Here is a 12,002-nt window from a genome sequence, read left to right as displayed (position 1 = left end):
AGCCAAGCAAGAAAGACTACAGTAGGGTCAACCTCTCAGCTGGTTTTCCTGATAATGCTGGAGTAGAGAATTTGGCTCAGACTTGGGGCCCGCACTAGGCTTCCTTCTGCTTCTGCTTCCAATCTAAGACTTGACTAAAACTTGACCTAAATGGAAGAATCTTTTATAATTCCAGGGACTTATCTATTTGGGTACAAGAAGAACTGGCTCCCTCACACCCATTAGGATAGACAGCCCTAAGCCAAGGCAGGAAGACATGCCTTACATGTGACAAAAAAATAATGACCCATTTCACCTGTTTGTCCTACCCAGTAGACAGTCATGAACCACTGCCAGCTCTCCACCTCTCCCTCACTTCCCTGGCTATGGACGAGGGGCTGGAGATTGTAGTGAGAAACAGTAAGAAAGGCAGAAGTATTCCTTCTTAGACTTCAGTGGGAGCTGCTACTTCATGACCTCATGGCAATTGGGAATTGCAAAAACAGTGAGTCATGAAGTTCTATCCTGGCTACAGTGAGCTGAACGCTTAGGGCATGGCCGCCCACCCCTGAATTTGTGTCCAGCTGTAGCGAGTCTCCCTGTGGTACTGCAAGTGTCTGACAAAGGACAGTGTATGAAGTCATCCTACGTCTTGTAGTTTGAGTTGGTTCCCATCTCCAACCATCTGCCCCATTACTCCTGCAAACCACAAATCACTAGGGCACTTGAGGAATTCCAGAAAATCTTCCTCTAGGCTCTCTCTCCTACCCAGAAGTGGCACATAATTGTTGTCCTATCTATTGGATCTGATAAGTCTCAGAGAACATTCTGGAAAGAGTGGTCCTTGTCTCTTTCACGGTTTCTGTACCTTCTCATCTCCCTCCACTGTAACTCTTTCAAAGCCACCCTCCATAATATCAGTGATAGTTCTGAGATGGCCAGGGAAGGTTTTTCTTCTCAAAAGGAGCTACAAAAAGCCAAGAATCTTGAATGTTGTTGGCTCGACGCAGACTCAAATTCTCAGGAGTCAAGAGCTTTAAAATTGCCTGTGTCGTGGGATTCTTTGTGAAAGTTCCAGGTGACAGTGGCTCACCCCTGCCGCTCTTGTCCCCAGGCTGCATGGAGGTATTATGCTACCAACCCAAACAGGATAGACCTGGTGGCGACGTGGAGGTTCTATGAATCTGTCGTCTCTTTCCCATTCTTCAGGTAAGTAACAACTCCAAAGTGCTCAGGGCATGGGTCACCATCATTCTGTGGTCTGCATTTGTGTCTGTGGCCTCCTGGGTTCCTGGAGGATGTTCTTCCTGGTGGTGGCACCCTACAGGGGCTGCACCTTAGAATCAATCTGTGAGCTGAAGAGATCTCCATACCCAGGCCATACTCCAGGCTGATCAAGTAGAACCCCCGCACCTGGAGCCCAGACAGCAGGCTGTTTTAAAATTCTTTATTTGAAAAGGAGAGAAACATGGAAAGAAGGAGAGACACAGATCTCCCATTCATTGATTCAGTCCCCAAATGGCTGCAATGCCCAGGAGTAGGCCAGGCCCTGGCCAAGAACTACATCCAGGCATCCAGGTCTCCCATGTGTGTGGCAGGGGCCCGGGTACTTGAGCCATCATCCACTTCCTGCTCAGGTGCATTAGCAGGGAACTGAATCACAAATGGGGCGGCCAGGACTTGAAGTATTGCTCACATGGGATACTGGAGTATACTTACGTGGCTGTTTTACCCACTGTATAACAATGCTGACAAAGTCAGCATTGTGATGTTTTAAAGATCCCCAGGTAGCTCCTAGTGTCACCAGCCAGGGGTTACCAGCTGAACAGTGTGGAATGACTGACAGGGGAGGGCCCCATCAATGTAGGATCAGGACAAATGGGCTGAGGCTGTGGGGATCCAGCACTAAGGACCATGCTACCTGTCCTGGATGTGCCCCCAGCCTGGCGTGGCCCCAAGACCCAGAGGTGGTGTTTTGTGTTCTCAGGTTTCCAAGTTCCTATTTCCTCACAGGTAGCCTGGGAGAGAGGTTAAGATGAGTTAGAATCAAGGGGGCCTTGTGGACAATGCAGGTTCATGGTCCAGCTTCAGCAGTCCGGATGGAAGTGTGGTGGGAAAGGGTCTTGAAGGGAAGCCCCAGGTGACTCTGACCCCCTGGCCCACCCTGCATTCTTGGAGTGAGCCTGAGAGAGAGGCATTCCCAGCTTCCCTTTGCAGATGATCGGGTGAGGCTCAGAAACTTTGAACGCTTCTCCCAGGATCAGGTCCTCAATGCCTCTGATCTTTTCAGTTTTGGGGATTCTAAGACAGGTTTTTACCCTCCAGGTTTTAGGTACTGTGGTCCTATGCTCAGGGTTTTAAGTTTGCAGCTAAAATGGTGGACTCCCAACAACCCATGACTTGGAAGGAAAAGTTAGAGACACAGTTAGCCTTGTACCCAGGACTGGGACCTGCTCTGAGGCGTGTCTCTGGCATGTGTCTGGCATTTCAATGGATCATAAATGTGGCCCACTACTGTCCCCATCTCACTCTCCCATATAGTCTCTGTTGGACCTGTGACCCCTCTCAACTCTGCCTCGGTTCACCCTTCCACCCTCAACATTGGTTTGTAGTAAGGCTATAAGGAAACACAAGAAATTTGAGTTTTAGTGGCTCATTTGTCTACACAAAAACTCCCAATGGGCGAGCATGACAAAGACAAGAAAGTCCAAAACCTGAACATGAGGTTCAAGGTGTCACAAATGGGCTCCTGCTGACTGTTTTCCCCTTGACCCCACCTTGCCTTCCCTCCTTGAGAAATTCTCGTGGCTGGTGCTTTGTGTCCAGGGCATCCAGTTCATCAATGCCTTTGAGCTTCTTGTATACACCAAGCACTGAGCCAAAGCAGGGACAAGCAAGGGTGACTTGCAAAGAAATCTAGCTTTGATCCTGAAGGCAACGAGAAACCAAACAAGCCTGGGAATGACGTGATTGGGTCTGCATTTCAGGAAGATGACAAAAGCAAGTGTGGAGTGAGTCAGACCCAAGATGCCAGGCAAGGAAATCAGCTAGCAAATGGTTGCAGAGTCAAGTAAGAGGATGAGGGCTGGGGCAAGGTAAAAATCAGTATGATGAGCCAGCAGAGAGGGGACTTCAAAGAGAGGAAGCTAAAGAAACTGATAGAAGGGTTAGAAAGAAGAAAGAAACCAAGTTTTCAATAAATGAATGAATGACAAAATGTAGATTTACTCACCAGGTCTTCTCACTTGTCACTAGGCTAACCTGCTCAGAAGATGACCTAGATGGTTCTAACTTCTATCATTGCTGCAGCCATTTATGGCTTTGGATAGCATAGTCTTCTTAGAATGAGCAGGTGGCAGCCGGCACTGCGGCTCAATAGGCTAATCCTCTGCCTGCGGCGCCAGCACACTGGGTTCTAGTCCCGGTCAGGGAGCCGGATTCTGTCCCGGTTGCCCCTCTTCCAGTCCAGCTCTCTGCTGTGGCCCGGGAGTGCAGTGGAGGATGGCCCAAGTGCTTGGGCCCTGCACCCACATGGGAGACCAGGAGAAGCACCTGGCTCCTGGCTTTGGATCAGCGCGGTGCGCCGGCTGCAGCGCACCGGCCACGGTGGCCATTGGAGGGTGAACCAACGGTAAAGGAAGACCTTTCTCTCTGTCTCTCACTGTCCACTCTGCCTGTTTAAAAAAAAAAAAGAATGAGCAGGTGGCTTCCCCTTAAGAGAGTGACCTTGAACTCAAAAAAGAACATGTGCAACCACGTTGGATGCAGAACCAAGACGATTTTTGTTTGCTGTGCATCCCAGGGTCTTGGCAGTGAGCCCATTCTTTTGGGTTGATTTATTATAAATAGGCATTGTCCTAGCTGTCAGAGACTTGGAGAAGTACATTGTGCTGCCGACAGCTGCTGTGATATGGGAATGGCTTCTAAACTAAAAGGGAACATTTCCTTCTTTCTTTATATTTTGTCCTTGAAAATCAAAGTCAGCAGAGAAATTCTTTTAGAAACCTTTCTGAAAAAAAGGCAGTCCCATGGGGGAAGAGAAACGTCCTTGAATTCCAACCCACCCATGCGGTAATGGCAAAAAAAGTAGCTGACAGCACCCAGGTGTATCCTCATTTGCCCTCTAAATTTTTTCTCTTCTATTTTTTAAATAACAACTTTATTGAGATACATTTCACAACCAATAAGAGGATTCCATATACCGTAAAAAATGCCTCTTTAAAAGCTGATGAGTCACTGGTTTTGAGTCTACTCACAAATTTGGTCATCAACCACCACAATCTAATTCCAGAAAAATGTCACCCCAGAAGGAAACCTGCACCTGGGAACAGTTACTCCTGGTTCTTTCTCCAGCCCCTGCAACCAGGATTCCATGTTTTGTTGTTCTTGTGCCCATTATAAAAAGTTCATGTACTAACAATCATATAATCATTGCTGTTTATGTGTGCTTTCTTTCACTTAGTGTAGGGTGTGCAGGTTTCACCCATGTAGTAGCTTGCACTAGAACTTTATTCCTTTTCATGATAGAATATCTCATTATATAGACCATATGTTGTTTCTCCATTCATGAGTTAATGGACATCTGGGCTGTTTCCACCTTTTGGCTATCATGAGTAATGCTGCTGTCTGCACTTTCTGTGGACTTACGTTTTAAATCATGGGTGTCTACCTAGGAGTTGTATTGAGAACTCTACACTTTACCTTTTGAGGAACTGCCTGACTGCTTTCCACAGTGGCTGCACGTTCTGCATCCCTGCCACAGATTAGGAAGGAAAAAGTTGTGTAGCTGTTTGTAGCTGTGGCGCCACACCAGAATCTCCAGCTCAGTGTAGTCCTTGGTTACTTTGCAAGCATCCACGTGCTTGAGGCTAACCTATGGTGAATGATGGCATCCATTTTCTTTTATTACTACTTATAACTCATTGTTTCTGAATTGTAAAGATCCCCAGAGTTTCAAGTCCAAACTCGATTTTGCGTGAAAAGAATCTGAGATTCCAGAAGTTCAGACTTACTCAGGTCACATTTCGTGTTGGGCGTGACTAAGACCAAACTCAGTCTGCTGATTTGCTGGCCAATGGGAACTGCTGAGACTTAGAACAAGCCGGTGGCAGGAGTCTGAGAAGGTACAGGATGGTGCTGTGAATGGTAGTGAAAGAATATTCTTACACAGGCAGGGTGAGGGAAAATGTGAAAAACCAGACTTTGCTTTACCTCAACAGAAGAGTACAGAGCCTGTCCTTGCCCGGTGGTAGAATTACGCTGGACTTCACCCTTCTGCAGTAGCAGCTGTCCAGGGTGGGAGCCACTGTCCACATGTGGTTACTGAGCATTTGATTGTTCCTAGTAAAACCAAGAAATTTAGCTTTTAATAGTAATAGCCATATTTGGGGACTGTCTTTGTGGTGCAGGGGGTTAAGCCAACACTTGGGCACCTGCATCTCATTTCGAAGTACCTGGGATCAAATCCCACCTCTGCTTTCCCTCTACTTTCCTGCTAATGCACACTCTGGGAGGCAGCAGGTGATGACTCAAGTACTTGGGTTCCAGGACCCACATTGAACTTCTGGCTCCTTGCTTCATCCTGACCCAGCCATGGCTGTCGCAGGCGTTTGGGGAATGAACCTGTGGATAGAAGATTCTCTGCCTTTTCCTTCCCTCCCCTTTCCTCCCTCCCTTTTTCCATTCCTTCTCCCATAAATAAAAACACATACATTTTATATACTCGTATGTGACTAGTGACTACAAAATTGGACAGCATAGTTCTAGAATTCTTAGATAATTGGAATTGAAGTGGAGATGAGGAGACAGGCTTAGAAGGTAGAAGTTGGGGCTGGTGCTGTGGCACAATGGGTTGGTCCTCTGCCTGCGGTGCCGGTATCCCATATGGGCACCAGTTCTAGTCCTGGCTGCTCCTCTTCCAATCCAGCTCTCTGCTGTGGCCTGGGAGGGCGGTGGAGGATGGCCCAAGTCCTCGGGCCCCTGCACCCACATGGGAGACCGGGGGGAGGCTCCTGGCTTCTGATCGGCCAGCTCCAGCCGTTGCAGCCATTGGGGAGTGAGCCAGTGGACAGAAGACCTTTCTCTCTATCTCTCCCTCTCAGTGTAACTCTACCTCTCAAATAGATTTAAAAAATCTTTTTAAAAAAGTAGAAGTTACTTGAACAAGAAGAGTTCGTTTGTAACCAGAATTTGTTCCTTCTGTGACCAGGGTCAAGTGCTTAGAGTTGGGGGGTGGGGCACTATGTGTAGTAACCATTTCCTCTGACAAAATAACATTGGATCTTTCATAAATGCTATCTCATTCAGCATTTAGAAGATAAATACAAATACTCCATTTTTCATAACACCATTTTTGGAAGACTTATTTATTTGAAAATCAGAGTAATAGAGATAGAGGGAGAGGGGAGAGAGATCCTTCCATTCACTGGCTCACTCTCCAGATGGCCACAACAGCCTGGGCTGGGCCAAGCCAAAGCCAGGATCCAGGAACTTCTTCCAGGTCTCCCACGTGGGTGCAGGGACCTTAACATTTGGACCTTCTTTATGTTGCTTTTCCCAGTCCACTAGCAGGCAGCTGGATTGGAAGTGGAGGAGCCAGAACACAAACTGGTACCCATATGGGGTGCCGGCATTGCAGGTGGCAGCATCACACTGCCAGCCTCTGACAACTCCATCTGAAGAATCAGAGGGTCCACGAAATTACTTGGCTTGGCTAATGTTAGCTCACTAGTAAATGAAGGAGCAAAGATTGGAACCAGGATAATCTCCCAGTGCCCATTCTTTCCATCATATCTCTGGGAAGAAAAGTTTATTTGGGGAGAAAACTGGGTATAAAGTAAGCTGAACAAGCATTATTTGGACATTAATACTCATTTCTGAAGATTGGTGTTGTGAGGGTCAAATCAAAAGTGGTTGTCTTAGCACTTGGCCCATAGCAGGTGTGGTCTGTGCTGGCTGGATCTGGGCTGAGAGGAAGCATTGATGTGACAGCACAGAGGAGATGAGGGGGAATGGAACACCCTAAGCTCCCAAATTATAGTCCTGGGAAACCACCGTTGGTGGGCATGGAGCTAGAACACTCTGTCCAGACTGTGGTTAAAGCCTTTTATCCATTTAGTCCCTTCATTGAGCAGATGTTCACTGTTTTATGTGCTAGGTGCTGTGTTTGGGATGGGGCTCTAACAGTGAACTAGATGGGGTTAGCTGCCCTAGGCTGATGAAGACAAATGAGGAGCATGCCCACTGGACATTGTCACTTGGAGTTTGCCAGCACTTTGCCTGGAATAATCTCAGTGGAGCATAGGGCGTGGAAGCCAGGCAGGTGGGATTAGAGTGAAGGGGAAATGTGCAGCTGGGAGACAGCAAGGTCAGAGGGCAGCTGGTGTGGGATGTGGTGCCAGGCAGTCTCTCCTTGATGGTCAGGGTCTAGCAGCAAAGGACACGTGGGGGAGAGGGACTGGAAGAGGGTGTGGGAGACTGCATGGGTTCTAGCTGCCCATCATCCATGGGCACCCAATGGATGCCCAGTGGGTGGGGCTGGGTATAGGAGGAAAATGACTCCACAGTGGGACCACAGAGATCTCAGGAGTCAAAGTCATCAACACCTTTGTGTGGTCAGGTGAGGGGCATCTGACATGCCCGCCACACTGGAGCTGGCTGCTGCATGGACAGTGGAATGGAAATGCCCTTTGCCTGCTCTACTGTGCTTCCTCTTATTCTCTCCCTACCCCCCTCACCTTTGGGTCCCCTGATAAGTCAGATGTTCTTTCATCATTTAGTCCACACTCCTCACATGCTAGGATGCAAGTGATGAGATTTTAGAGCTGTTGAAAACCACAGGCTCTGCCCTCCACCAGCTCATAGCTACACGTCCTTCTACAACATGATGATCCAGGGACTGACACTATGGCATATAAGGTTAAGTCTCCATCTGCAGTGCCAGCATCCCAAATGGTTGCTGGTTCAAGTCTCAGCTGCTCTACTTCCAATCCTGCTCCCTCCTAATGCACCTGGGAAAGCGGCAGAAGATGGGCCAAGAACTTGGTCCCCTGTACTCACACAGGAGATCTGGAAGAAGCTCCTGGCTCCAGGCTTCACCTGGCCTGAGCCCCAGCTGTTACAGCCATTTGACAAGTGATTCAGTTGATTGAAGCTCTCGCTGTTTCTCTCTGGTCTCTCTCCTTCTATCTCTGCCTTTCAAATAAATACATGAATCTGAAAAAAAGATGATTCAAGTGGTAATCATAGGGTACAACTCCACATGTGAAAAGATTAACTCAGTCCTGACCCTGGGCAGTTGGATGAGAACCAACTTATGAACTTAAGGGTGGGCCCCTCCAGATGGAACTCAGCAGGTGAGTGAGGCTGTCTCAGTCAAAGGAAAGAAGAATTCTTGGCAGGGGACAATCTCAGCAAAGGTTCGGTGTTGTGAACGTGTGTGTAGTGCTTGTGTTGCACCTGTTGGTTAGGAGTATGGTTTCCTAGGGGTGGATCCTGACTGCAGCTTCCTGAGGCTGTGTGCCTCAATTTCTTCATCAGGAAAACAAGAGGACAATAGTACTTATTTCATAAGGTTATTATGATGATTAGTTAACCATTACAAAAGCTTGGAATAGTATCAGTCTGGGGAGAGTGCTTGGCTTAGCAGTTGACACCCCAAGCCATGGTCCCCATCAGAGTGTCTGGGTCTGAGTTCTGGCTCCTGTTCCTGATTCCAGTCTTCTGATAATGCAGACCCTGTGAGGCATCAGTGATGGCAATGGTAGCTGGGCTCCTGGCACCCTCGTCGGGGACCTGGGCTGAGTTCCTGTCTCCTGGCTTTAGCATGTTGGTCATTGCAGGCATGCAGTGGAGGGAGTCCATAGAAGGTCTCTCTCTCTCTCCCTCTCTATCCCTCTCCCTCTCCCTCTCCCTCTCCCCTCTCCTCTCTCCTCTCTCCTCTCTCCTCTCTCCTCTCTCCTCTCTCTCTCCTGCTCTAATTTTAAAACATCACGTGTGCCTGATTAGTGTTCAGTATGTGGTAGTGAGAATGTTGACTGTGACAATGGTGGTGGCTGCTGCCTGTGACCTCCTGGCTCCCTTATCCTTGTCAGTAAACAGATTCCCTGATAATAGCACAGAGTAGGTGCTCAGCAACCATTTTGTGGATGAGCAGGTGCATGAGTAGCTGAGAAGAACCTTGAGAGCTCAGAGCCAAATGGTAGCCACTTGGATCTGGGGTGTGGCTGGCGACACCCCCCTCGTGACTTGGTTGCTCCCACACTCACCATCATGTCCCAGAGCTCTGCTCTACGCCATCATTTCAAAGGGAAACTTTGGGACAAACTCGGGAAGAATGCAGCCATTCTGTGTATTTATGCATTATTTCTTTTTCCCTTTTCTCCTTATAGGAAAGAACAGCTGGAAGCAGCAGCCAGGTAGGTTCTGATTACGAATCCTTTCTTCCCAGCCCAGTGTCGGGCCTGAGGGCCCAGTTCCATGTGGCACAGGGTCCCTGATGACCATGCTGGTCACAGGGCTCACTGTAGCTGCTGACCACCATATTCCTCTGCCATTTCCATGCAGTTGCTCCAGGACAGCTTAATAGGAACCACGGCAGCAGCTACATCTGTCTGCTCTGGGCCTGGTTCTATGTCCAAAGGACTGCATTTGTGAACTCAGTTGGTCTTTATAAGTACGAGAGAGGCCTTGACATCCTCATCCATGGATGGGGAGACCGGGGCCCAGAGAGGTTGAGTCTTTCCCTTTGGATCACAGAGTGCCTGAGGATGCAACCAGAATTCAAAGTCAGGGTCCCGCATCACATCAAGACATTGTTTCAATTACGTGTTGTTTCATTTGCTTCTTGGGCCTATAGGTGACACTTCAGAAAGTGACTCGAGGCTGTAAATCATGATCCCCACAGCTGTGACTGTCCCCCAGGAGGCCAGGGTCACTGCAGGCTGCAGAGGAACCTCCAGGCCATGGCATTTCTCTAACCCTCCATCTGCTTCCTCTTAAGAGGCTGTCACTGTGTCGAGAAAGCTGAGCTCTATCCCAGATCTTAGGAAACAAGCTCTTGAAAACAGCTGTTTAAACTACTTATACATCTGTACATACACATTTACACGTGTGATATGAACTGTTACTGTGGCCAAACCCCCGAGTCCAACTGCTAATCTTCTAGAGACAACAGCACTGGGGCAGAGAGGGTGACAGGAGCCTGGACTAGTAGGGGAACCGCTTGAGACCAGTGGCCTTTGGGGAGCTGAGCCGAGGCCTCTAGAGTGTGGTTCATGATCCGAGGTCCACACGTAATTCCTCTTAGAAGAGACTTTTGCTAGCAGTACTGGTTTACCCCTATGTGGAAATGCAAACCAGCCTTCCCGTCTCCTTCATGCGTTGTCAAAGGGACTGAGAGTTGCTTGCCTGGCCCCAGTTTGCACTGTTGGGGGCACTTGGGGAGATTTTAGGGAAGACTGGATCACTAATGACAGTGTCGGAGGACATTAGCGGGAGGCTCTGCAGCAGCTCGTGACTCACAGAGGCGGAGTGGGCAGACAGACCTCAGAGTCCCTTCTAGATGTGTTTATAGAGACTGAGGCCTCCTGAGGATACAAGTTCCCTCCAGGTCGCACAGCCCATGAATGCCAGTTGTTATGAGATTCAGGGCTCAAGACTCCCAACGTGATGTTCAACACGGGTTTTTGTTTGTTTGTTTTGTTTTTTTTTTTGTTTGTTTGTTTGGTTTTTTTGGACAGGCAGAGTTAGACAGTGAGAGTGAGAGAGAGAGACAGACAGACAGAGAGAAAGGTCTTCCTTCCATTAATTCACCCCCTAAATGGCCCCTACGGCTGGTGCACTGCACCAATCCGAAGCCAGGAGCCAAGTGCTTCCTCCTGGTCTCTGATGCGGTTGCAGGGCCCAAGCACTTGGGCCATCCTCCACTGCACTCCTGGGCCACAGCAGAGAGCTGGACTGGAAGAGGAGCAGCCAGGACAGAATCCAGTGCCCCGATGGGGACTAGAACCCGGGGTGCCAGTGCTGCAGGTGGAGGATTAGCCTAGTTAGCCGCGGTGCTGGCCAACATGGTTTTAAATTATGCAGGTGTTGACATTGTGGGTGAATGATTAAACCTACCTCTAGAGCCATTTCTGTACAGATAGGAACAGAATTCAGCCAAACTGGAATGAAATGACTGCTCCTCTTACCTATAGGGTTATAGGGTACACATTCCAAGACTCCCAGTGGTTGCCTGGACCCATAGATAACACAGAACCCAGGTAGCCTATGTTTTGTTCTTATGTATTCATACCTATGATGAAGGTTAATTTATAAATTAGACACAATAAGAGGTTAAAAGCAGCTAAAAGAACAATTGGATCAGTATACTAAAATAAAACTTTTGTGAATGTGGACTCTCAAAATATCTATTCAGATTATCACATTTTCACTTAAAGGAAGTATTTACAGCTTTGTTGGTGTATCTCAATTGCCAGCACTACTACTTTTATACTTTGGGGACATTATAAAGTAAAATAAGTTTGCTTGAACTCAAGTAACTGTGGTACTGTAACAGCCACTGCTGTAACTCCATGACTAGCAGTCAGCTGGTGTATACAGCGTGGACAAGATCAACAAAGGGATGGTTCCTATCTCAGAAAGGATGGAAGGGCATAGTTTGAGATTTCATCACCCTATTCTGAATGGCAAGCCACTTTAAATGGATGCATTATTTCTGGAATTTTCCAAGTAATACCTTTGGATCATGGTTGACTGTAGGTAACTGGAGCCACAGGAAAGAAAACCTAGAAGCAAGAGAGGATTGTTGTCTGTGCATATCACTGTGCATTGGATTCTGTGGGCTTAGTAAGGGAACAGATAGATGCATTTTGTGGCTTTCTTGAGGATGTTTCTGCAGAGCAGCGGTCTGAAATCTACTAACCAACTTACCTGTGCCCCTTTCAAAAATGCTCCACTCTGTCAGGCTTCAGCAGCAAAATCTATTCCATGATTTCTCAGGGTTAGAGTTACTGGATGTTTGT

At 48.0% G+C, this 12,002-nt stretch overlaps 1 protein-coding gene across 3 annotated transcripts in view; it reads left to right on the top strand.

Annotated features, from left to right (window-relative positions):
* The window catches only part of KCNQ3 (potassium voltage-gated channel subfamily Q member 3), a 341,725-nt gene that overhangs the window by 295,562 nt on the left and 34,161 nt on the right, over positions 1 to 12,002 (top strand). For all 3 annotated transcript variants that reach the window (XM_008255917.5, XM_089335718.1, XM_089335719.1), the window contains 2 exons: positions 1,094 to 1,188; positions 9,369 to 9,395. In XM_008255917.5, the coding sequence (XP_008254139.3) occupies positions 1,094 to 1,188; positions 9,369 to 9,395 (122 nt within the window). The remainder of the gene's footprint in view (positions 1 to 1,093; positions 1,189 to 9,368; positions 9,396 to 12,002) is intronic.

This window comes from Oryctolagus cuniculus, chromosome 6 (genome assembly GCF_051225735.1).
Source record: "Oryctolagus cuniculus isolate XC-2025 breed Fujian yellow rabbit chromosome 6, ASM5122573v1, whole genome shotgun sequence".
Lineage (NCBI taxonomy): Eukaryota > Metazoa > Chordata > Mammalia > Lagomorpha > Leporidae > Oryctolagus > Oryctolagus cuniculus.
Note: the sequence above shows the minus strand (reverse complement) of the source record. Positions and strands in the feature narration are given on the sequence as shown.